Source organism: Plecotus auritus (genome assembly GCF_963455305.1).
Source record: "Plecotus auritus genome assembly, chromosome: 1".
Taxonomy (NCBI): Eukaryota; Metazoa; Chordata; class Mammalia; order Chiroptera; family Vespertilionidae; genus Plecotus; species Plecotus auritus.
In genome coordinates this window covers 63,285,122-63,311,490 of record NC_137770.1, presented here as the reverse complement: position 1 = coordinate 63,311,490, position 26,369 = coordinate 63,285,122, and the positions used below count along the sequence as shown (strand labels likewise).

Genomic DNA, 26,369 nt, shown 5'->3' with positions numbered 1-26,369 from the left:
GTTAATGATCAAGATGTAGAAAACATTTTTGTATTGAATTCCAATCTTGGTATAATTTTGAACTAATATGTACAATTTAATCTTTATCTAATGTATTTTTTTTACTATGAGAATATGTTTAATCTAAATTAAATTCACTTTAGCAATAGGCACTTTGTTTAGATTTCCAAGTATAGTTTGCTGTATAACGTGATATTTGTATATAAACATCTCCTTGTTTTACTCATAGGTATTAGGGGAGTATTCCTACCTCTTAGATAAGGAAACGCCAGAAGAAGTTATAACCAAGCTCTACAAGTTACTTATGAATGACTCCATTTCTTCAGAAACAAAAGCCTGGCTAATTGCTGCTGTGACTAAGTTGACACCTCAGGCACACTCTTCTAACATTGTTGAGAGATTAATCCAGGAATTTACGGTATCTTTGGATACTTGTCTGAGACAGCATGCATTTGAACTAAAGCATTTGCATGAGAATGCAGAACTTATGAAGAGTTTGCTTCCAGTAAATAGGAGTTGTGAAGACATGGTGGTAAGACATTTGTGTTCCACCTTTTTAAAAATTGCATAATCTTTAAACAGAATAATTTTTGCATTTGTGATATGTCAGGAATATATCAAAATATAGTTTCTGTAGGTTGGAATTTTTCTCACACTAGTATAAGAGAATTTGAGAGCTTCTGTGCAGTAGTGATCCTAAGTCAGGAATTGAAGAGTGTCTCTTCTGAAGAACTGCAGTGAAGGGATTTGTGCTCTGACAATCTCTTTGAATATATAATAATTCAAGAATTTTGATCTCCTTTGAACTCTAATATGTTGTTTTATTATTCCTCTCTTTTCTTTGAGAATGTAAAAGATAGTTCTCCATTTTATTTCGTCCATCCACTGTCTAAATTCTTTACCACTTTGGAACCTGCCGCCAACCTTTCTCTCACCTCCTTTTAGCCACCACCCCTTTTAACCCAATGCACTCGGTTACTGCTCACCCTCTGAATTTGTACCAGTCTGTCCCTCAGATTGGTGTAAATCAGAAAACTTCCAAAAGGAAACCAGATTTGCTCAAATTTTATATGTTAGATGTCATATAGTTGATAAAGAGGAGAGGATGGGCAGTATTCCCACTAATTCTGAATCAGATTTTCATGACTTGTATTAATTTTGAAGCTTTGTTCCTTTGTTCTCTCAATAGGTCCTCAAAGGCAGAGGCCTTGCTTTAACATTTGGTAGACATTTCAGAGATGTTCATTGAGATGATCAATAAATATGCTGTATATAAAATTAAACTAGGAAATAACCTCACTTCCTCATTTCTCCAAGAATCTTTGTGAAACTAAACCTTTCCAAATTCAGAGTGTGACAAGCCACTTAAATGTTTGAGACTTACTTGCTGTTCTAAATTATCAGCTGTTTGCATACATTTGGCTAAATCAGGAGAAGCTAGTTTCTGGTTTCTGAGATTATCACTGCTATCCTCTTGTGTATATCTCATTTTTCTTTCTCTTCTTACTTTTTCTCTTCTCCTTTTTTCCTTACTCATTCTCCATCTCTTGTTTTTTTTTCTTTTCATTTAATCATTCTCTTGTACTTTTCTATTCCTGTTGAAATTAGTTAAGTAATTTTCCATAGATTTTTGAAAAAGCATTTTCAGATAGAAAGGAATTGGATAGTTAAATCAAAGGCACTGTGGGAGGCCAAATAATAGCTCCCCAAGAGGTTCACATCTCAATCTCTGGAACCTGTGTGTATGTTACCTTACATGGTAAAAGGGACTTTGTAGATGTAATTAAGTTAAGGATTTTGTGATGGGGGGATTTCATCCTGGATTGTCCAAGTAGGCATGAGATAATCACAAGGGCCCTTAGAAAAGTGAGGCAAGAGTTCAGTGTAGAGAAGGCAGAGTAGCTATAGAAACAGAGATCAGAGGGATGTGGCCACAGCCAAGGAATGCTGGCAGGCCTCTAGAAGGTGGAGGAGACAAGGAACTTATTCTCCCCTGGAGCCTCAGAAAGGAATGAGTGTTGTCAGCACCTTGTTTTTACCCCTCAACAGCTGGAAACTAATACAGATTATAGCTCTAGTATCTGATGTGTCTTATCCTCTGGTAGGTTACAAGTCTCATGAGGGCAGGAACTGTGTCTTCTTTTGTCTCTATCATAGGACCTAACATGATGCCCTAATATATTGGGTACTCAAAAATGTATTCCTCAGTGCAGTGAAATTAGTAATAACTGCACATGACTTAGCTGAGTGATTTGATTATAGATGTTTCAGAAAGCTACAGAGTTAGGTAGTACTTTTGGAATTGAATCTCTGCTTTTCACCTAAAAAATGTTTTTAGGATATATGGGCTGATGAAAGTACTTATGTGAATGTATAGTCTACTGTTTTAGGGTAAATTTTTTAATTCCTGATTTTTGCTTCAATTTAATATAGGTAGATGCTTCCTTATCTTTTCTGGATAGTCATGTGGCTGAAGAACTCAGTCAGGGGGCAGCACCTTACAAACCTCACCACCAACGGCAGGAGGAAAAGCTTTCCCAGGAAAAAGGTAATTTTTTATGAGTTTATAGGCTAGGTCCGTGGTCGGCAAACTGCGGCTCGCGAGCCACATGCGGCTCTTTGGCCCCTTGAGTGTGGCTCTTCCACAAAATATCATGGCCTGGGTGAGTCTGTTTTGAAGAAGTGGCGTTAGAAGAAGTTTAAGTTTAAAAAATTTGGCTCTCAAAAGAAATTTCAATCGTACTGTTGATATTTGGCTCTGTTGACTAATGAGTTTGCCAACCACGGAGCTAGGTTATAGGGATATCTTTTTTTTTTCTTAAGGGAAAAAATATCCATGGGTAAGGATTGATTTTGAGAGAGAGTGGAAGGGGGTGGGAGGGAAGAGAGAGAGAGAAATATCAGTGTGAGAGAGACACATCCATGGGTTGCCTCTTGCATGCGTCCATACTGGGGCTGGGGAACGAACCTGCAATCAGGTAATGCCCTTGACAAGGAGTTGAACCTGAGACCCTTTGGTGTGCAGGCCGCCACTCTACCATTGAGCCAAACTGGCCAGGGTGGGACATCTTTTTTTATGCATTTAAGTAAATAATCGCCAAAACCGGTTTGGCTCAGTGGATAGAGCATCAGCCTGCGGACTGAAGGGTCCCAGGTTCGATTCCGGTCAAGGGCATGTAACTTGGTTGCGGGCACATCCCCAGTAGGAGGTGTGCAAGAGGCAGCTGATCGATGTTTCTCTCTCATCGATGTTTCTGACTATCACTCTTCCTTCCTCTCTGTAAAAAATCAATAAAATATATTAAAAAAAGAAAAGTAAATAATTGAGGGTATTTACTTCTATTTTTCCTCTTTAAATCTGTTGTGACTTGTTTACCCTGACTAGGTCTTTGGAAACCCAGGAAAAAACAGTTAGCCTAGAGGTATTCCTAAAGTCATAGGCTTTCTATACAGCAGTGCCTAAGGTATGATAGCTATCCAGGAATTTCAAAAGACCTGGCAGGTGGAATTATTATGTTGGTCACTGTGATAGAGGGCTGACAGATAGTAGTGTGAGCATACCTGTGAAACAGTTTCAGGAAAAAACTGGTTCTATGGACTAGTGAGTTTCATTTTCATTCTGTGCAGTCTTATATATCTTAAGTGTGTTAGAACACTTCCTCCAACAAAATATGTGATGAGTGATGTTAGGAACAGCTAAGACAGGAAAGAATAACTTAAACTACATATAAGAAATGTAGCCTGTCAAGGAAAGATTTCTGTCATGATTTTAGTAAGGAGGAAATTATTTAATGATTTAAATCCGTGGTCGGCAAACTGCGGCTCGCGAGCCACATGCGGCTCTTTGGCCCCTTGAGTGTGGCTCTTCCACAAAATACCACGGCCTGGGCGAGTCTATTTTGAAGAAGTGGCGTTAGAAGAAGTTTAAGTTTAAAAAATTTGGCTCTCAAAAGAAATTTCAATCGTTGTACTGTTGATATTTGGCTCTGTTGACTAATGAGTTTGCCAACCACTAATTTAAATCATTTAATGATTTTGTTGAGTACTTAATATTTTCCAGACTCTGTGCTAGGCATAGGAGTACAACTAAATGGTTGATCCTAAAATGAGACCCAAAAGTATAAACACTAATAATAGGCATGATGTTATCTTTTTTTAGAAGTATTTGTTCTTTTAAAGTTTTTGTTTAGCACAGTGATACCCTGTATTGATGGAATATGTGTGTGTGTGTGTGTGTGTGTGTGTGTGTGTGTGTGTGTGTGTGTGTGTGGAGGGGTGGTAAATAAAATTTTGAGTTATAATTGCCCGACCTGTGACTGTAGTGCATATAGCCTTATGACATCCAGGGCAAGGAGTGAAAATCTGGTGTTCCAGAGTGGGAGATGTGGTCCATTTGCCACATTCCTTATGTTCAGTGTGTCTGGGCCATCAGCCTGCTATTACTACAATTCAGGGGTGGGTTAGGGAAGGGGAGATAGGACGAAGAGCCTAGTTCCTGGCACTGCCTGTCTCTATTCTTAAAATAAGCTAAGTGGCTGATATAAATGTAATAGATAGTCCTGGAATTCCTTCGCCAAGTACTTTCCCCATAGAACATCATTATAAATGGGGTTAAGTTCTCAAATTAGGCTCTTCCCTTCTCTTCCAAAATCTATTTTTCAAAAGTTTTCTAAAGTGAAATCCAAATTTCATGAGCTTAGGCTATCTGTTACATCATGGGGAGAGAAATCAGTATAAGACAGGACATAGCCCTATCCCTATACCTTCTGTATCTAAGTCTCTGAAAGCTTGGCTGTATGTACACAAAGGCCTGTGGGTGTTCGGTGAAGTCAGCTTGATTCTGGTTGTCACATCAGCATTTGGAAACTGCTGACCTAGTTTGAACTCTTAACTTTATAAAGAAATGAGGGTCTAGTTCAGGGGTGGGCAAACTTTTTGACTCGAGGGCCACAATGGGTTCTTAAACTGGACCAGAGGGCCAGAACAAAAGCATGGATGGAGTGTTTTTGTGAACTAATATAAATTCAAAGTAAAGGAGCGGAGGGGAGAGCAAGAGAACCGGATAGAACAGCCGGATCCGGCCCGCGGGCTGTAGTTTACCCAAGGCTGGACTCTAGTTGGTATACCTAGTTAACACCTGACCTACATCAAGAACTCAGTTCTCCTGATTATCAATTTGCCCATTACTTTTTTCTACTGCACATTGATTCCTCTTCTATATCATTCATTTAGCTAACAAACATTTATTTGGTACTCTTTGGGTCAGGTACTCTGTCAGTAAGGGAGATTTCACACTGAGGGCTATGTTTCTTTGGATGAGGCAATGTAATATAGTAGTTGAGAGTGAAACTCTGGAACCAAAGTGCCTGATTCCTTTTTTTTTCTTTCTTATCTGCCTGTATCATTTCCTATCTTTGTAATCTTGGGTAAGTTCATGGCAACCTCTTTGCCACAATTTCTTCATTTGTAAAATGAGCATATCCACATTAATATATTCTTAGGTACTTTTTATGATTTAAGAAGAAAAAAGATAAATGTGGCAGTTAGGAAAACAAATATACATAGTGGGACTTTATACAAAGCAGAAGGTTATTGCTCTTTCCCATTAAAGAAATCATAAATAGCCAGCCTAGGATTAATGTTGGCTTCATGAATATAGAAGAGGAAAGGAGGGAAGAAAGATGTCAAAGGAGTCTGGAAATGTCATCTCTTTTCTGGGTGGCCATGTACCTAGCTAAGAATCAAGGGTTCTGTTACTTAGAAAGAAGAGAATGTATATTGGCATCTGCTCTACCACAATAACAATATGAATTTTCATGGCTCTGATCGAATTCATTTGGGTATACAGGCTCAATGGAATCTGAACCTGAGTAAACCTGTTCTTCATCAGTAAGGGAGATTTAACATTGAGGGCTATGTCAGTCTATTCGGTACAGGAATGTGCCATTTTGTTAAGCAAAATACAGTCATCTCTTCATTCATAGCTGCTTAAACATTTTTGCTTGAGAGCAGCAACTTTTCAGTAGATCTGGTTTATTAGCTGTCTTTCCTAATTGAGTTTTTTTTTTTTTTTAGGTTCTAAGGGAGGTAAAATGATAAAAATGAAGTACTGTCTTTGATCAGCTAACAGTATGAAGACTGTAGTAGTATTAAATAAATCATAGCTGCTTTGTTATTATTATTATAAATATTTGGTTAGATCATCTCCAAGTTCCCTTCCAGTTTAAAAATTGTCACTGGATTCTAGTCTTCAGTTATTTTATTTCAGTAATAAATAAAATAACTGGTAACTTTGATAATTTTTGCCTTTTTAAAAATAATTTTGGCTTTGTTTTAAATATGAACCATTCTTATTGTTTTAAATTTCTAGTTCTCAATTTTGAACCATATGGACTCTCCTTTTCTTCATCTGGCTTTACTGGACGACAGTCTCCTGCTGGCATTTCTTTGGGTTCAGATGTATCTGGAAACAGTGCAGAGACAGGGCTGAAAGAGTAAGTTCCTTTCTTATCAAAATTGAGAACATTGGGAATATTTAAATGTCTTTAAATGTAGAGGGGTTCCTGAAAGCTAAATTCTGCTTGGGCTGTTGTTTCTACTTGCTCTCAAAGTGTTGATACGATACAGAATATCCTTATACTTTGAGAGAGTTTGCGCCCTAGCTGGTTTGGCTCAGTGGATGGAGCATCAGCCCATGGACTGAAGGGTCCTAGGTTCGATTCTGGCCACACACCTCGGTTGCAGGCTCGATCCCCGGCCTGGGTCGGGGTGCATGCGGGAGGCAACCAATCGATGTGTCTCTCTCACATCGATGTTTCTTTCTGTCTTTCTCCCTCTCTTCCATTCTCTCTCTCTTTTTTGAAAATATATTTTTATTGATTTCAGAGAGAAAGGGAGAGGGAAAGAGAGATAAAAACATCAATGATGCCCTAGCTGGTTTGGCTCAGTGGAGAGAGCGTCAGCCTGTGGACTAAAGAGTCCCAGGTTTGATTCCTGTCAAGGGCACATGCCCAGGTTGTGGGCTCGATCCCTAGTGGGGGGAGGGGGATGTGTAGGAGGCAGCCAATCAGTGATTCTCTCTTATCATTGATATTTCTATCTTTTCTCCCTTCCTCTCTGAAATCAATAAAAATGTATTTAAAAAAAAGAAACATCAATGATGAGAGAGAATTATTGATTGGCTACCTCCTGCACACCCCCCTACTGGGGATCGAGCCCATATCCCTGGCATGTGCCCTTGATTGGAATCGAACCTGGGACCCTTCAGTCTGCAGGCCGATGCTCTATCCACTGAGCCAAATCAGCTAGGGCTCTTCCACTCTTTTTAAAAATCAATGGAAAAATATCATTGGGTGAGGATTAACAAAAAAATAAAAATAAAAAAGAGAGTGAGTTTGCTTATTTCCAAGACAGCATAGGATGTATACAACCTTTACACATAGTAATGATGTGTGTGTTATTACTACATATTGTATGTATATGTGTGTATATATGTGTGTGTAAAATATATTTAAAGAAGTATATCACAACTTATATACCCAGGTGAATATTGAGGATATAATTCTACATTTCTCATAATCAACTTTTCATAACTATCTCATTGGAAGATTGACAGATATAGAGATGAACATAAACTAAGGTGATAGACTTCACCTGAGGAAGTTGTGTGCTTTACTCAAAATGCTTTTAGAGTTTTTTTCCTTGAAAATTGGTGATACAGATGTCTAAACGTCTTATGTGCAGCCAAATGGTAACCTTTTAAAGTAGGTTTTGATTTTGGAAATATAAATAAATTACTCTCAGAAAAATGATTAAATTAAATGAGATAATTATGCAAAGTGCCTCATATAGCTGAGTACATAGTGATTAATAAATGGTAGCTGTCATCATTATCATTATGCAAAAGCTGAGTTTATCAAATAAAATTTCTGATCAATCTGGATGACTTTGGTCGGTATTCTGTTGTGATATGAAGTAAATGAAAATGGCTTCCTTGTTTGTGTAGGAGCTTCTTCTAAAAGAATTCAAGTGTTTTGAGTAATGGCAGCATTGTTGGAATAAATGTGATAAAATCTTACAGGTGACAACTTTCAAAGATGACATTTGAATTTTTAGTTTTCATATATTCATTAAGAAGTCATTCACCCTATTTAATGTTCATCTTTGCATTTGTCGGTCTTCCAGGGAGGTGGTTGTAAGAAGTATTTCTCAGAACAAAGACACATAGATCAGAGGAATATAGAATGATATGCTGAATGAAGTGGCATAAGTTCAAATTCTCTTCCTTAGCCTTTTTTCCTGCTCTGTGGACACCCATTTTTTTCTCAGACATTTAATTTTTGGTGTTCCAAGCATGGGAAGCAGGTATGGTTTGTAGGCATGTGATAGTGGAGGTGATAACAATTAAGTGCCTCAAACAGGGAACTGAGGGGTAAGGGAAGGAGAGACAGTAACGCTCCAAACCCAGGGAGGAGACGTAGTTCCTTTTACCTGCATAACAATTGACAGCATCTGCTTTTTAGTATTGAACTAAATACTAAACAGGGCCTTGTAAATTCTATGTGCACACATGTACTACTCTTAGAGAAAGGGCATTTGGCAAAGCAGTTAAGGAATTACACATATGCTGTATTACCATAAAATGGAACACAAGGGTACATTTACAATTCTTTTCCAAAGAGGACCACAGCTCACTCATTTCAGACTAGTGGCCTGGTGCACGAAATTCGTGCACATTAAAAGGGAGTTAATTAGAGGAAATATTTTAATATTGCTATTTGCCCTTTCTCTATAATAGAAGTGTCAGAGATGAAAGAAAATTAGTAAAATGTATATGAAAATCTCCCTTCTGTGGTAATTGGCCAGGTGAATCAGCTTTAGGGAGGAGACAGTCACTCTTCTGTATTCTCTGGCAAGCTGATAGTAAAGCAGTTGCCAGCCCAATTTAGAATTTCTTACCCTAAGTCCTATTATAGGCAGCACCATACCTCAAAGGGGAATTCCTAGAGCTGAGTTTAAAATATGTCCCCAATCTTTTGAAGGTTGCTTGGCCAGAATTTACTTCTGTGTTCGAGTGGTCTGAGCCAAAATAATACAAAGTATACCATTTGTATTAGGTTGTTTTTTTTATTATCAAAATCCAGACCGACTCATATTTAAAAACGTTTTTTACAATATGTTTTATGTCATATTTTGTATATGAAGGCTTTATGCTGCTCTCTTATTTACTTGCCTGCTTTTTAGACTGTCTGTATATAATGCATGACAAAGAAAATTTATGTTGATGAGAGGCATGTTGTGCAGATGAAATGAGCCAGAAAAACCTTTAAAATAGCGCAAGGCTACTTTTAGGCTTATTTTTCTTCCCCTTTCTCATTTTGCCCTTTATTGGGAGTTGGGTTTCCTGAGAAGCACACAGTGTGGTGGAATTTGGCGTGTAGAATATTAAGGAGTGCCCTTGAGTTCAATACCTATGGAAGGAAGGGGAAAGAAGCAGGTTTGGGCAGAGGAAGTAGTTAAGATGCCATGCAGTGCAATGACAGATTTTACTGACCCCATGGGGAGCTCTGAAGCTAGAATGGCCCTTCAGAGTTATCCTCAGGTGGGACAAAATGGGAGGACAGGACTCTGTGCTTAAGTTCATCAGTCACTGCATGTGAGTTGCTCTGTGTGAGTTGCTCCGGAAGCAGCGTTATCTTTAGTGAGGTGGCCCTGTGCCCCTAATGCAGTGAGGGGGTTGCACTGCCAACAGCAGGGACAATAGTCTTGCATTGAAAGGAGACCTGTATGGAGCATACTGGTGTCCAACACACCTGCCTTTTTTTAAAAACTAGTATTTGAATCATTTATTAGTAAAACTTGGGGACTTGCTTTTTAAAAAAAATCATTAAAGGATATGTCTTGGTAAACTGGGTTATAGAAACTCTGTAATCCTGCTGTGAACATTATGAATCCCTTTGAATTGCTGCTGGTGAGCACCCTAGAGATGCTGGGAGTCATTTTAGTGGCTACCATGAGCACTTTTGGATCTGCTCATGCAAGGACAACCAGTTTTCTCGTAAGAGGTTGATAACAGTTTTTATTTTTTAAATAACTTTTATTTACTTAAATATATTTTTATTGATTTCAGAGAGGAAAGAAGAGGGAGAAAGAGACAGAAACATCAATGATGAGAGAGAATCATTGATAGGCTGCCTCTTGCAGGCCCCCCATTGGGGATTGAGCCTGCAGCCCAGGCTGGCCATGTGTCCTGACCAAGAATTGAACCATGACCTCTTGGTTGACGCTAAACCACTGAGCCATGCTGGTTGGGCTATTTTTATTTTTTAAAATATATTTTTATGGATTTCAGAGACAAAGGGAGAGGGAGAGAGAGATAGAAATATCAATGATGAGAGAGAATCATCTATTGGCTGCCTCCTGCACCCCCGCACCCCCCCCCCCCCCCCCCCCGCCAGGAATTGAGCCCTCAACTTGGGCATGTGCTCTGACCGGGAATCGAACTGTGACCTCCTGGTACATAGGTTGACACTCAACAACTGAGCAATCCTGGCTGGGCTTAATAACTTTTTAGAAAATTCTTTGGTACCTGAAAGAAAGAGAGAAATGAAGATACTTGTAAAGGACCATTTAGCAGCAAAATTTATTGAGGAGGAATGGACTGATTCCCTGTAGATCATTCTTTATTAACATTCACATTTTCTTTCAGCCAATTAGTACTTAATAGCTATTAGTTCTTCGCTCAGTATGGAATATAACTACCTATTTTTGTTACTGGCATTGTACAGAAAATCAAAGTGATCACAATTCTAACAAATTAGAAGGGAATAATAATCAGTACAAACATTTCTGAGTCTTTCTTTTATGATCTGCCTATCTTGTAGTGCAAATTTCCAAAATGCTGTTTTGGACCACAACAGGGCTACTTAAATGAGCCAAGTGCCAAGGACACATAGTTCTTATATGAACATAATAGAGGCAATCTTTGGCTGTTTCAGCCTGTACTTATGGTTATATTAGACACTGCAGATTCATAACTGTCACTTTGGGGACAGCAGTAGGTGAGCCCAAATTCTAATCACTACTTTAATTCTTCTTCAACTCAGGTATAAAAACCTCCTAATCTTCATGCTTTTTTTCAAAAATCTTTTTTCTTTTATAAATCAAACCTCACTTCATTTTTATAAAGGTACATTGTAATGGTTGAAAATGTAGCTAGTGTTTATATCAAGAAAACCTTTTGGATCAAAGGTAAGTTTACACATCGGAGTGGATTTTAATGATTTTTTTTTTTGCAACAGGATTTTATTTGATGAATTTATGTAGGGTTAATGCTTTCATTGAGTGATTATAGCTAAAAAACTTAAGAGTCATTTCTCATCTTTAACTCATCAGAATTGAAGATATTTTGCAAAGTCATTGGGGTTAAGGAACTGATTTACAGTAGTTCTATTTGTGGACACCTTACGTAAGCAATTAAATGAAAATTAAATGATCTAAATTTTAAACTATGTCTAGAGTTCTGTTGCCTTAAATCCTTTGTCTGAAGGATGGTGGAGGGAGGGGCGTTTGGCTGTAACTAAAATAAAATCTAGAGATCTAGATTTTGCTTTGGGCATACAAAATAAAATATAAAAGCTGTTCCTAAAAGGCCGTGGCAAGGATAGGTTTTTAAAAATGCCACAAGAAAGTAATTGCTTAGCAGTTACTTAAATTGACTTGATTTCATTATCAATCTTCTTAGGACAAGTAGCTTGAAGCTGGAAGGTATACAGAAATTGTGGGGGAAAGAGGGCTATCTTCCAAAAAAGGAAAGCAAAACTGGTGATGAAACTGAAGCTCCGCCTGTTCCTCAAGAGAGCATAATAGAGAATGTAGACCAAACTATAACAAAAAAGGACCCATCTCAACTCCTTACCCAATCTAAAGAGGAGAAAGAAAAGCAGCTGCTGGCATCATCATTATTTGTTGGGCTAGGATCAGAAAGTACAGTCAATTTGGTAAGTAGCCAGTTATATTCCTCTGAGAGTTTGTGTCCCCTGTTTCATATAAAAAACCTTGTTCTATGAAAGCTCTTGGCCATTACCTATATATATAGTGGGAAATGGCTTTCCCAGCTCCAGAGCCCCCAATGACACACCTTTGTATTCCTGAAAGTGAAAATCTAATTGGCTCAGCTTGAGTAAAGTGTTCTCTCTAGTAGCTAGGGCAAGGGGCAGGGCCCAAATAAAGTTATAACTATAACTAAGAGTATTTCACCCCAGTGGGTGGAGGACAGTTCTCAGTGGGAGGGGGGTTTGATGAAATACTGTCAACAATAATAGTTCAACAATATTGATTTGTGTGGAAAAAGTACTTCTCAAAATTATGTTTTTAATAGTGAAAAATAGGAGTCAATTAGGTGTCTAATAGGAGAAAGGGTACATAAATTATATTAGCTCAGCATATTACTCAGCCATTAAAAATGATAAGTACTGCATTATAAAATAAAAAAATACTTAGGATATATTAAAAATAATATAAAATTCTATTTACACCTTGCCTATAACTGTTAAGAAGATAAAAGTGTTTTGAGATTGAATGATTTATACAAAAATGGAAACTACATTCAGGCATTACGATTATGGTGATTTTCAAAAGTTTTTATCCTAATGCAGTGGTCAGCAAACTGCAGATCGCGAGCCACATGTGGCTCTTTGGCCCCTTGAGTGTGGCTCTTCCACAAATACCACGGCCTGGGCGAGTCTATTTTGAAGAAGTGGCGTTAGAAGAAGTTTAAGTTTAAAAAAAATTGGCTCTCAAAAGAAATTTCAATCGTTGTACTGTTGATATTTGGCTCTGTTGACTAATGAGTTTGCCGACAACTGTCCTAATGTATTATTCTCATAGTAAAAGAATGAAAAATTGGAGTGAAGGGCAGGTACTATTTTTAAAAAATATATTTTTTTATTGATTTCAGGGAGGAAGGGAGAGGGAGAGAGAGATAAAAACATCACTGATGAGAGTAATAATTGATTGGCTGCCTCTTGCACACCCCCTACTGGGAATTGATCCTGAAACCTGGGCATGTACCCTGACTGGGAATCAAACTATGATCTCCTGGTTCATAGGTCATCGCTCAACCACTGAGCCACACCTGCTGGGCAAGGTACTATTTTTGAGTGTCTGAAAATTCCATGTCATCTTCCATTTGGTGGTCTGATAAACGTACCTAGTGCAAAATTGTGATTAGAGCTACATTTTCTTCAGTTTTACATTATCCCAGTTCTTTCATCCTCCTTCTCCCTTAGTGGAATTTTCTCTCCATCCCTGTTGACACTAGGCCAGACTCCAGGCTACATTCTTTACCTGTATCTCTGTCTTTTACAGATCCCATTTCTGTCAGACTTGATACTCATTCTCTCCTAAGAAAAAACAAATGTAGCCTAACAGTATTGCTTGCAGTAAATGGCTTGGTGTCACTCGTTTCAGGAGATCCTTTGCTGAAGTCTTTGTGTAGGCTCAGTGCTTTCTGGAGCAACACATTACCATCATTTAAAACATGTTTCTTGTTCATGTCTCTCAGCCACAAATTTACTGTATTTTCTATCTTAACTAAGTACTTTTCGCTGACTGTAGCTGTAACTTTTGCTGTTTGAGTTGCTACCGCAGACTAGTACAAATTTCTTTTTTCTTCCCCACAGTTTCACAGATAGAAGATTTGTTCCTAGCAACCTCAGCATATGATTTTTTTTTGTTTTCTTATTAAGTCAAGAACTTTCACCTTTAAAGGAAGCACTATATTGCTTCTCTTTGGCATATCTAAATTGCCAGCTTCACTACTCTTGTACTTTGGGGCAATTATTAAGTAAAATTTGGGCACATGAATTACAGGCACTGCAATACTGAGACAATTGATCTGATAACCCAGAGAGCTAAGTGACTAATGGGTAGGTGTCATATACAGCCTGGATATGCTAGAGAAAGGAATGATTCACGTCCTGGGATGTACGTAGCGGGACAGTGAGAGGTTTTATCACACTACTCTGAATGACTTGCAATTTGAAACATGTATTATTTATTTCTGAAAATTTCCATTTAATATTTTTGGACTGATGTTGACTCTAAGTAACTGAAACCATGGAAAGCAAAATCACAGATAAGAGGGACTACTGTGTGTCTAATTCAAGTCCCATGGCTACTGGAATGGAAATCCTTCACCCACCCACCTCCACTTGTTTTTATGTTAAAACAGTGTTAGTTTTTGTTTGATGACTTCTGAATTGAAAGGGAGGAGACAGACTCATCTCTTACCTTTGAGAGTTGGAAGAGATGTTGGGACTTGAAAGAATGAGAGAGAATGGACAGGGAACTAGAATTCTGGTTAACTAGAATCATGTGAAGGGTGGCCAAGTGGTGTTACAGCACCCAGGAAGGTGTGGGCATGGACTTAGACTTAGAGTAGTGAGTGCCAGTCTGTTCTACTGATTTTAGTTAGGACTTTGAGGGGCAAGGGGACACTTGAGTCATTTCTTCTTACATAGATTTGCAGGCCATTCCTCAGGAGGGTTAGCTCAAGGATGGCAAATTTACTGTTCCCATCTCTCAAATTCATAGCAAACATCACTAGTCACTTATGAAATTCTTTCCTGCTCTGTGTTCCAGCCAGCCACTGCCAGTTGATTCTTGAGGTAAAACCAGTTTTTCTTCCCTGTTTATTGACTCATAGGCCATGAAATCATGATTATTGTATATTACTGAATCAGAATTTGAGCCATCCCTGTATTTGAGGAGAACTCTATAAGGAAACTCAAGAACAAAAAAATAGCTGGGTTTCTTACTCTTTTTAATTTGCGCAATTCTGTACTCTAGTATTCTGAAATCTAGCAAGTTTTTAGAATTGTTTACATTGGACTTTTTAACATTTATTTTATGTGTTATTTATTTTTATTTTTAAATATATTTTTATTGATTTCAGAGAGGAGGGGAGAGGGAGAGAGAGAAACATCAATGATGACAGAGATCATTGATCAGCTGCTCCCTGCACACCCCCTGCTGGGATTGAGCCCGCAACCTGGCATGTGCCCTCACTGGGAATGAAACCATGATCTCCTGGTTCATGGTTGACGCTCAAACACCCAGCCATGGCCGGGCTGATTTTATGTGTTATTAAATGAGAAATAAGATTTAGCTAGTAGTTCAGTGTTATATAGCTGTCAGAATTTCAGCGCTTAAGATTTTATTTATCTCTGATTTCTTTTTTAATCTGTGCTTTATAGATAGAACTTTAGCAAGCTATTAAATTGCTCATTTGAAATTAAGAAAAATGTTTAAAACTCATGACTAGAAGAATGGTTTCCTTTTATATTATTATGTTTCATTTTCACAGCTAGGAAAAGCAGATACCATCTCCCACAAGTTCAGAAGGAAATCAAAAGTCAAAGAAACCATAAGTGGAGAAACAACCAATGCTCATAATATGACCCGTTCTTCCTTTAGTTCTCCTACAAATGTGACTTATGAAGAAGATTATTATTTGGATAATTTGCAGGATAGAAGAGACAAAGAATTAAAGAATTTTACTCTCAGTGCAGAACTTTTGGATTCTGAGTCACTCACAGAACTGCCCTTGGTTGAGAAACTCTCAAATTGCAGGCGGTCTACACCTTCTTTGTTTGCTGATGACAACATGGAAGTTTTTCACCCTCCTCAGTCCACCACAGCTTCACTTGCCAATGAAATCTCCTTAGCTTCTTTGTTGGAAGAAACTACTGAACCCATGCATTCAGATGTTATGGAGGTCTGCAATAATGAAACCATGTCATTGTCTTCTTACAAAATTTGGAAAGATGATTGTTTATTGATGGTGTGGTTAGTTTCTTATAAGAGTGGTTTGGAATTGGAAGGTGTTAACTTAGAAATTGCTCCTGCAGAAAATTTCAAGGTATGACAATGAATGGTTTGTTATTTCTTGCCTTAGTGTTTGCTTAGTGTTTCTGCTGTTGGCTCTTCTGATGGTTTATGCATTTTTTTCACATTCTTCCTTCCTCTTTAGCAAAAAAAAAGTACAACATATGACAGATTATCTAATTAATTTGTGTAGGGATGAATTATTCAAAGGAAACACAATAAAGATTGCTTTGGAGAAGGCCACAAATACAGGGGTGGGCAAAAGTAGGTTTACAATTGTGAGTACATGAAACACAGTTTATTTCTTATATTATTTATTAATTATTGCATTATTTTCCATGTGAACAACTGTAAACCTACTTTTCCTCCACCCTATATAAAATGAGTTTTGATTGAGCACAGTAGTTACAAATATAGACTCTTGACTCAGACTGCTTGTCTTTGAATCTTGCTTCTGCTGCTTATTAGCTGTGTTCCACAGTCAAGTTATATACCTGCTTTGTGCCGTAGTTCCCTGGCATTTAAAGTGAAAATATTAATAGTGCCTTTGCATTATAGAGTGCTCAGGCTTCAGTTGTTTCTTGCCTGGCTCCAAGAGACTGCCATTGTGATTTCTGGAAATAATGCTATTTGTGTTATTGTGTGGCTGTCCTTGGTGGAGTTATAATGAGATTTGACCAGTAGATCAGTATTCCACAAAACTGACCTAATTTCTTCTGTGAGCTAGATTGTGTTGAATGAGATATTACCTGGGCCTGACCAGGGCAGAAGTTCTAGATTTGCATAAGAATCACCTGTAGAACGTAAAACAAAACAAAACCAAACCCAAACCCAATTCAGTTGCCTGAGCTCTACCACCAGAAGTTGAGTAAGGGTGGAGAATGGAAAGGGAAGGCACGTGTATATATCTTTTAACTCTCCTAGCTTTAAAGATCTGGTGCTAGCCAGGATTGAGCGCCACAAGACTAGAGTTTAATACATATTTTTTGGTTCTTAAATTATACAGAGGCTTTCATTGTAATGACATTTGTTACATTTTTTTTTATCTCTGTACTATTCTTGATTATCTGTGCTAGTAAATTTTTCTCAAGTGTAGTTGTTATTCATCTTCATAATGTAGTTATTAACAACTCACAGTAATGTGCTTTACTTCAATTAAATAGAAATTTGGTATTGATACGATAGTCTGTATCGATCCCTTCTTCAATACTTGTATTACTTTTATCTACAGATCACTGAGCAACCCGGATGCTGCTTGCCTATAATAGAAGCAGAGAACACAAAAAACTTTCAATATAGTGTGCAGATGGAAAAACCTTTTACAGAAGGGAATCTTTCTGGTTTTATAAATTATCAAATGATGAACACTCATGCTGTTCAGCTAGAATTTTCAGTAAACTTATCACTGTTAGATTTCATTAGGTAAGTATTTTCTGGAATGTTAACGGGTTATTCAGTCATTCAGCAAATGTTCATTGGGCCTCTTCTCTGGACAGAAGTACTATGCTAGGTGTGCTAGGGAGTATAACAATTCAAAACTAGACACAGCCCTACTGTCCAGCCTAGGGAGGAGACATTGAACAATCATATCAACACATACATAATTGTGAATTTTAGAGAAAACAAATGGTACAGTGACCAATTATATTATGGGACCTGATTTAGGTTGGGGTTGGTTGGTGATCCTGGATAACTTCTGAGAGAAACTGATATTAAAGTAATGTTTAAACTGAAATAACTTTAAAGATTCCACATGGCTTTTCTTAAAGTTTTTCAAATTTCTCATTTGTATTTCATTTATTTGATTAATTCTGTTTATTAAGCTTTAGAGATCTGCAAGAAAATTACTCAGCAAAGTTATTATACTTTTATTAGACACTAGAGGCCCGGTGCACGAAATTGTGCACTCAAGGCGGGGGGCTGTCCCTCAGCCCGGCCTGCGCCCTCTAGTAGTCCAGGAGCTGTCAGTCGGACATCCTTAGCGCTGCTGCAGAGGGGGGAGAAGCTCCTGCCACTGCTGCTGCACTCGCCAGCAATGAGCCCGGCTTTTGGCTGAGCGGCGCTCCCCCTGTGGGAGCGCACTGACCACCGGGGGGCAGCTCCTGCATTGAGTGTCTGCCCCCTGGCGGTCAGTGTGCGTCATAGTGACTGGTTGTTCTGCCATTTGATTGATTTGCATATTAGCTTTTTATTATATACTAGAGGCCCGGTGCATGAAATTTGTGCACAGGGGTGGGGGGTTGTTCCTCAGCCCGGCCTGCACCCTCTCCAATCTGGGACCCCTCAGGGGATGTCCGACTGCCAGTTTAGGCCCGATCCCATAAACTGGCAGTTGGACATCCCTCTTGCAATCCGGGAGCACTGGCTCCTAATCACTCGCCTGCCTGCCTGCCTGATCGCCCCAACCCCTCTGCCTACCTGCCTGATTGCCCCTAACCCCTCTGCCTGCCAGCTTGATCGACCCTAACTTGCCCCCCTGCCAGCCTGATCGACCCTAACTTTCTCCCCTGCCGGCCTGATCGCCCCTAACCACCTCTGCCTTGGCCCCCGGCCTAAGCTGCAGTCTGGCCTCCCTCTGCGGGAGGCAACCTGGCGGATCAGGGGAAGGCACTTCCTGCATTACCCCGCTGCTGCTGCCACTGCCAGCCTGAGCCTGGGCCCTTCGCAGCCACTGCGGCTTTGTCCAGAAGACTTCTGCCCTAATTAGCGTATTACCCTTTTATTAGTATAGATGATTATATTAGTATTTAGCATTATGCTAAACACCATTCAGTGTTACTAAAATAATTGAAAACAACCGCCTAACTCTTCTCTCATTTAGTGTTACAAATATACTGTATTCAAACATTTTTTTAAATTTATTTTTTAATCCTCACCTAAGGATATTTTTTCCATTGACTTTTAGAAAGAGTGGAAAGGAGGGAGAAGGGATAGAGAGAGAAAAAAAGAGACAGAAAGAGAGAGAGAGAGAGACAGACAGACAGACATCAACGTGAGAGAGACACATTGATTGGTTGCCTCCTGCACGTGCCCCAACTAGGGGCAGGGATGAACCTGCAACTGAGGTACATTGCCTTGACCAGGAATTGAACCCGGGACCCTTCAGTCCATGGGCCGATGCTCTAACCATTGAACAAACCAGCCAGGGCTGTATTCAAACATTTTTTTAAATGAAGGCTGCTTGAACCAAGAATGCAGAATACCCGGGATTGTCTATACAACTTTTAAACTCTCCACACTCCAGTTGTGTTACACTACTTTAGTTTTTGCCTACCCTTTAAAGTCTTTTAGTATGAACATGTCTATCTGTCAAAGTATTTATACTCATGTTGCTATATAAGTACTTACATTCTTTGATTGTGAGGTGTCTCCCATGGTAAGCATTCATAACCTGAAGAAGCACAATAAATATAACAATTCTTCTGTGTATATTAATAAAATCCTCTGTCTTTAAAAATATTTTCCTAATTATAAAATTGATATATACATATTATAAAAATTTAAATGCTGTAGAAAAATGTAAGTAGAATATAAAAGTCCTCTATAATTCCACCTCGATATACCACAGTGTTAGCTATTTGATCTTCAGTCTCATGGACCATTTTTAAAATATGTACATTTGCTAAAATCTTTACTCTTGGTCTAATTTACTTAAGGTGCTGGGTCTTTATATTCGCACTCCTGTATATGACTTTGATAGAGTGCCTCCTTATCCCCCAATCCAGAGTGTATATGAAAGAAAAGTTTTATGTTATATTTGATTCATTAAATTACTTGGTAACATTTTAATGAAATCACTAATACTCAGGAAAAGAACTAGGTGACGTATTGAAAAAACATTTGCACTTTAATAACATTTCTTGCTTCAGGTTGAAGGATGAAAAAATGGTTAGCATTCCAATCATATTTAGTTTAAAAACATGATTTTTTGTGGGACCCAGATTTACAGTAATTGTTTTATTCCCAGGAATCATTTAAAATATATGTTTTTTGTTTAGAATCATTTCATTCTTTTGGACATCTATCTAATTTTAAACATTATTTTCAGACCATTAAAAATCTCAACTGAAGACTTTGGCAAACTCTGGTTATCCTTCGCAAATGATGTGAAGCAAAATGTAAAAATGTCAGAATCTCAAGCTGCTCTGCCTTCTGCCCTGAAGACACTGCAACAGAAACTGAGACTTCATGTTGTTGACGTTATAGGTTCGTAGAGTTACGAAAAGACAATCCCGTGTTTATAAGGCTTTCTCACAATCAGAACACACATCAGCTCTCACAAGTGTCAGATTTCTTAGAGCCATGTTTCCTGTTATTAGTATCTCTTAGAGGAGTGTGTTCTTCAGATTTTATTAAAGAATTTTTGTGGTAAAATATACATAACAAAATTTGCTACTTTAACCATTTTTAAGTGTACAGTTTAGTGGCTTTAAATACTAGGTGTACCGGTTATGGCGGATTTTGTAATTAAAGAAAACACGATAATTTCAAGAGAAACATCAAGTGCTTTATTCAAAGTGATGTCCATCACTAGCTACACATTTCCCCCATCTTTCAGGTAATTTGTGGATACCGTCCCAATCGAACTTTTCTTGTTTTGAGGCAAACCATTCAGAGACCAAATTTTCCACTTATTCATATGTTTTGAAGTGCTGCTCAGAAAGTGTGTGTGCCATCGATCGGGACAAGTGGTAATCTGAAGGAGTTAGGTCTGGTGAATATGGGGGGTGGGTTAATACTTCCCAGGCAAGATCTTTTAACATGCCTTTAACTGGTTTTGAAGTGTGTGATGGTGCATCATCATGAAGCAAAATTACTTTGCCTTGTTTTCTGGCCCATTCTGGTCATTTCACGATTAAAGTGTGGTTCAGATTGATTATTTGTTGTCGGTAGTGATCAGCATTAACGGGTTCACCTGGTTTTAGAAGCTCATAATACACCAACCCTCCTGACCCCACCAAACACAGAGCATTGTCTTCTTTCTGAAACGATTTGGCCTTGCAGTCAATGTTGATGGTTGACCTGGATCAACCCATGATTTTGTGCGTTTGGGTTGTCAAAATAAATCCACTTTTCATCGCCAGTCACAATTCAATGCAAAAAAGACTTTCTTTCGTGCTGTTGAAGCAACATTTTACTGATGACTTTTAGGTTTTCCATTTGTCTTTCATTCAGTTGATGTGGCACCCATTTTCCTTCCTTTAAAATCTTTCCCATTGCTTATAAATGATCAGAAATTGTTTGCTGAGCAATGTTAATCTTTCTGCAAGTTGTTTTTGAGTTTGACACACATCTTCATCCAATAATGCTTGTAATTGTTGGTCTACAACTTTTTCGGTTGACCTGGACGTCCTTTGTCTTTCACATCAAAACCATCATTTTTAAAGCGTTTAAACCATCTTTCACAAGTATCTTGAGATGGAGCATATTCACCATAAGCTTCCCAAAGTATATGGTAACTTTTTCTTCAAAATAAAGTAATAAATTAAAACTTCCCGCAATTGCTCTTTTCTTTGGCACGAAATTCGACATTTTTAAGCGTAAAAATATCTATGATGTTAACACCTTCAGCAAATTTGACATATGAAGTTTTGAAGCTTGCTGTCAATGCAGCAAAATAGCATATATATCAAATCGCATATATATCAACAAATGAGTAACTCCCCATCTATTGAAAAAAATCTGCATTATTAACTGGTATACCTAGTATATTCGTGTTGTTGTGTAACTATTGTCACTATCATCTCCTGAGCTTTTCCTTCTCCCCTAACTAAAACTGTACCCATTAAACAATAGCTCCCATCATCTCCCTCTCCAGTCCCTGATACCTACCATCCTATTTTCTGTCTATGAATTTTACAATGTTAGGTACCTCATAGAAGTGGAATCATACAATATTTGCCCTTTTGTGATTGGCTTATTTCACATAACATATTGTCTTCAAGGTTCATCCATGTTGTGGCATGTGTCAAATTTTCCTAATGAATACTTTCCCATTGTATGAATATACCACATTTTGTTTATCCATTCATCTGTCGAACACTTGAGTTGCTTCCACTTTTTGGCTACTGTGAATAATGCTGCTGTGAATAGAGGTGTACAGATATCAGTGTTCAAGTCCCAGAAGTAGAATTGCTGGATCATATGGTAATTCTATATGTAATTTTTGGAAAAATAATATCATTTATAATTTTTTTAAATGTTTTTTATTGATTTTAGAGAGAGAGGAAGGGAGAGGGATAGAGAGAAACATCGATGAGAGAGAAATATCTATTGGCTGCTTCCTGCACACCCCTTACTGGGGATTGTGCCTGCAACCCGGACATGTGCCTTGACTGGGAATTGAACCAGTAACCTCCTGGTTCATGGGTCAGTGCTCAACCACTGAACCACACCAGCCAGGCTATCATATTGTTTTTCACAGCAGTGACACCATTTACATTCCCATCAGTAATGCACAAGGGTTCAAATTTCTCCATGTCCTCACTAAGCCTTGTATTTATTTATTGTGATAATTGCCATCCTATGGGTGTGAAGTGGTAAGTGGTATTTCATTGTGGGTTTGGTTAGCATTTCCTTAATGAGCAGTGATGTTGAATATCTTTTCATGTGTTTATTGGCCATTGTGTATCTTCTTTGTAGAAATGTCTACTGAAGTTTCTTTGTATTAAAGAATTTTTAATTTTTGTTGTTTGTAGGCAGTGAAGGGCTGTTGGCCTGTCAGCTGCTCCCATCCATCCCCTGTCTGCTGCATTTCCGAGTTCATGGTGACGTATTAGTCCTGTGGTTTAGATCCTCCTGCTCTACTCTTCCTGACTATTTATTGTATCAGTGTCAAAAGGTGATGGAGGGATCCTAGCAGAAGCTCTTATATTTTACTCCATCGAAACAAATGGTTTACATACATAAACTTATTTACCAAAGTAAATAATTCATGGTACTTCTAATGAAAATGGGGATAATTGCAAATTGTGGTATTATGTGTTTCCTTTATGATTCCTGATCAAGAAAGATCCCCAAGAAACTGTATCCTTAACCTTTTACTCAGGATTGTACAGTATGTTTGGGTCCTAAAGAGTGACCCGAGCTAATGTTATAAACTGCTAATGCTTTATATATCACTTAGTATAGAGGGACTGAAAATATTTATTTTGTTATAAGTAATTTTATAGCAAATTTACTCTAGTGCTAGCCGATTTGTAGTAAAGTCAAGGTTGAGTTCTGCATTAATGTGGGCGAGACATGGAATTGATAACCCCAGACCTAATTCACATTTGGCTTTGGAATGCAGTGTGTGCTTTTTGGTAGGCAAGTCATTACTTTCAATTATGTTTTGCTTAGATCAGTGTTGAACTAAGTTGGCACAGCACACACTTAGTTTAAAAGATCCATGCTGTGTATTGGGGATCCAATCTCTGATACAGTTATAATAGATAACTTGCTATACATAATTGCAGATAATTTGGCTACAAAGTTTGTTTTCCATTTGTGTTTATTTTTAATATTAAAAATGAATCACTGTATTTTTATGTTAAAAACTCAGAGCCATTTACAAAATATTATCATAGAGAAACAAAACCCATAGGAGCACACAGTACTAAAGCAAACATATAAAAGGACTTTTTAGTTATGGAATATCTTTTAGTTAGTTACCACTTTGGTTCTTTTAGCAAGTTGAAATTTGTGATTAGAGTATAAATGGTAAAACCATTTTCCTGGCCTTTAAATCCACTAACTCAGTGGATGCAACCGAAACAGTGACTAAGTATACCATACAGGTCTTCAGTAAAATACATCATTTTCATGTTATAGTTGTGCCTTTGTAGCCTCTGTCAGCACTATTATCAGTCTAATATGGACTAGAATCGTGAGATTGTACATTAAGGTTAAAAATGGAAATTATATTTTATAAAACCTTATGGTGCTGTGGAGATATTTATTGTTTCTCTTTTTCTGACACTTTACCATGGAGACTATTCAGGTAATATAGTTTTAAGTTATTGAAGCTAATGCTCTGGTTACTTGGTACTGTTTGTCGCCCAAGTGTGGAATTCTGGTTTTAGGTTATCTCATTAATCATAGCTGATCTGAAAGACGCTAAGGGGATTCCCCAGAGCTGATAGATTTCATTAGTTATTCGTGTCTAGGGTATTCCTTCCTAAAAACAAAACAGTATTTTTAAAAATTAAGTTTTAAGTTATTCACTTAAAAAAATGTCATACCTTGTTACTTTCATGCTTTTAAAAACACAGCAAAATCTTGTTATAAGAGCAATGAAAAGTGACTGGAATTTCCTGTGTAGGTTTCTCCTTTTAAATAGAAGGTGAGATTCATCCTCAAGCTCCTAGCAGTGTCACGGTGAAGGAACATGTCTGTGGAGGTGTGGTGGATACTGGTGGCTGCATCATCAGCTTCCTCTTTATTCCTGCCTCTGTCAGCAGCACCCCCACCTGATTCTGCTGTTACTCTGACAAAGAGATAGGAAGTGCCCTCTCACTTTGCAGAGGGATGCAGTTTGTGGCACAGGAGATGCCCTGATTTTTTGTGTCCTCACTTCCATGTGTTTGCATGGTCACAGAGGCTGGGTTGAGTGCAGAGCCGTGGATGTAAGGTGCCCAGCAAACCTGAGGACAGCTGATCTGGGCGAGATTACAATGAGCTGCTGCTTTGTTACAAGGGTGCAGCAGCAGTTGTCATCAGAGACGTGCTTGGCCTGTAGATTGTCTAGTGGTGAGAGATGTGCAGTGGTAGGTGAGGGCTGGGAACATGATTTTGGGTCTTCCAAAGGGAGCATGGTGTTATTTTGTTCTTTCTGAACCCACTAAATAAAAAGTAGGGTTACAGGATTTCTACTGAAATGTTTAGTAGAATGTTTACAATTTTTATATTTTTATGGTTTTAAAAACAATAGTAGGAAAGAGTAGATTTTAAAGAACTTCAGAGCACTATATTTTCTGTCTAAACTAATTCAGTGTTTTAAGTTCTAAGTCAGACATCACTAACTTTTTTTGTATTATAGATGTGACTACAAAGTAGGGAGAATGATTGCTGTTGGTAGCTCATCTCCTCACCTTATAGTCATAATTTAGTCAAGTGAAGGGCATCATCTGGAATAAAAGCGAGGAGGTGGGGTTACTCACCTGTGTGAATTTTGTGCCAGGCATCTTTGCTGAGAATGCAGGTCGCAGCAAGTGTGAATCTGGAAGGAATGAAGGGAAGACAGCAAAGTCTTAAAAGCAGGTAGAAGGATCAAGCTCCCACCAGAATAGTCCCTGCGGAGGAGGGCAGAGCAGGCTCAGGGAATGTGGGTCTGAGTAAGGATCCTTCTAAGAAACTGCAGATGGGAGCTGAGCAGGTACCAAGTGCTTAAGTGCCAAGCGTGCCAACCACAGCCTATGCTCTGCAGAGGAGCATTGGTTTAAACAATATTCTATCATCTACCAAAATAGTTGTGGCAAAAATGCAGTATTTTATTTTTTTCCTTTATTATTTCATGTCAATAATATTTAAAAGTATTGAGCTATTTGTCTTAATTTTTATGGATAAATGTGGTCTTTGTCTCATGATTGTGAGCCACTAAAGTGCACTGAACCTATTCATATGTCTTTAAGGTGTTTTGCTGTGTTAAAATTTTAGGAGGGAAAAATGCAATGGAATAACAACTTAGTAACCATTAATTACCTTGTTTTGGAGTTGAATTCTGTAATTTGAAATAATTCAGTTAAACATCTAATAAATACAAAGTGATCTATACTGTTCTTTGGTCTGTGTATTTTTTATCTAAATAGCTGAATAGTAAGTAGTACTATTCAGTAATTTGATAAGCATTAGCTTAAAAAAAGTAGAAACAATTGGAATGGGGTGAAAAGAGTACGTAACTCATTAAGGCCCATAAGAATCTGCTCTAATTAGTTATTAAAAATAAAGATACTGCTGTTTTTATGTTATGTTCTGAGAGAACTTTGTGGGCTTCCGACAGGTTAGAGTGTGGATGATCTTCAGGTGCCTGTCCAGATCCCCTGCTTTCAGTCTAGCCTGGCCAGAGATCCCAGAGTTCTCTTTCATTAATGCCCTCTCCTTACAGCTGCCTCCAGATGGATGAACCACGTAAATCAGATAAGACTCTGGATCTTCGGGCCATCTTGTTGTATGCATATTGTAAAACACAAAGCTAGATCAGAAGTGGCTTTTAAATCTCACTGATTTATGCCTCCTATTGGCTGAAATGTAGGGCAGGAAAACATACTAGTACTAAGATTTGAAGCTCCATCTTTGGGGCACTGAGGAGTTTAAAGGCCCACAGTAGTAATTGAAAGGAAAAGGGCTCTTGAAGGGCAGAGTGGCTTGCAGCCAAATGGACCAGGGTTAATGATTGAAAGTTATTGGTTTGTGTGCGTAATGAGAGACTGAGCTTTTTATGGTGGAACCATCTGTATGTTTTTATGTCCCTTTTGTCTGGCTCATAATAGGCACTCAGTAGT

The 26,369-nt window shown here is 38.1% G+C and overlaps 1 protein-coding gene across 1 annotated transcript in view; it reads left to right on the top strand.

The window, feature by feature from the left end:
• The window catches only part of AP4E1 (adaptor related protein complex 4 subunit epsilon 1), a 78,214-nt gene extending 52,568 nt beyond the window's left edge, over positions 1–25,646 (top strand). The window contains exons 14-21 of the mRNA XM_080642556.1: positions 230–532; positions 2,434–2,548; positions 6,371–6,494; positions 11,744–11,999; positions 15,368–15,922; positions 17,120–17,310; positions 19,937–20,094; positions 22,587–25,646. Coding sequence (XP_080498682.1) covers positions 230–532; positions 2,434–2,548; positions 6,371–6,494; positions 11,744–11,999; positions 15,368–15,922; positions 17,120–17,310; positions 19,937–20,094; positions 22,587–22,747 — 1,863 coding nt within the window. The 3' untranslated portion in view covers positions 22,748–25,646. The remainder of the gene's footprint in view (positions 1–229; positions 533–2,433; positions 2,549–6,370; positions 6,495–11,743; positions 12,000–15,367; positions 15,923–17,119; positions 17,311–19,936; positions 20,095–22,586) is intronic.
• The last annotated feature ends 723 nt before the right edge of the window (positions 25,647–26,369 follow it).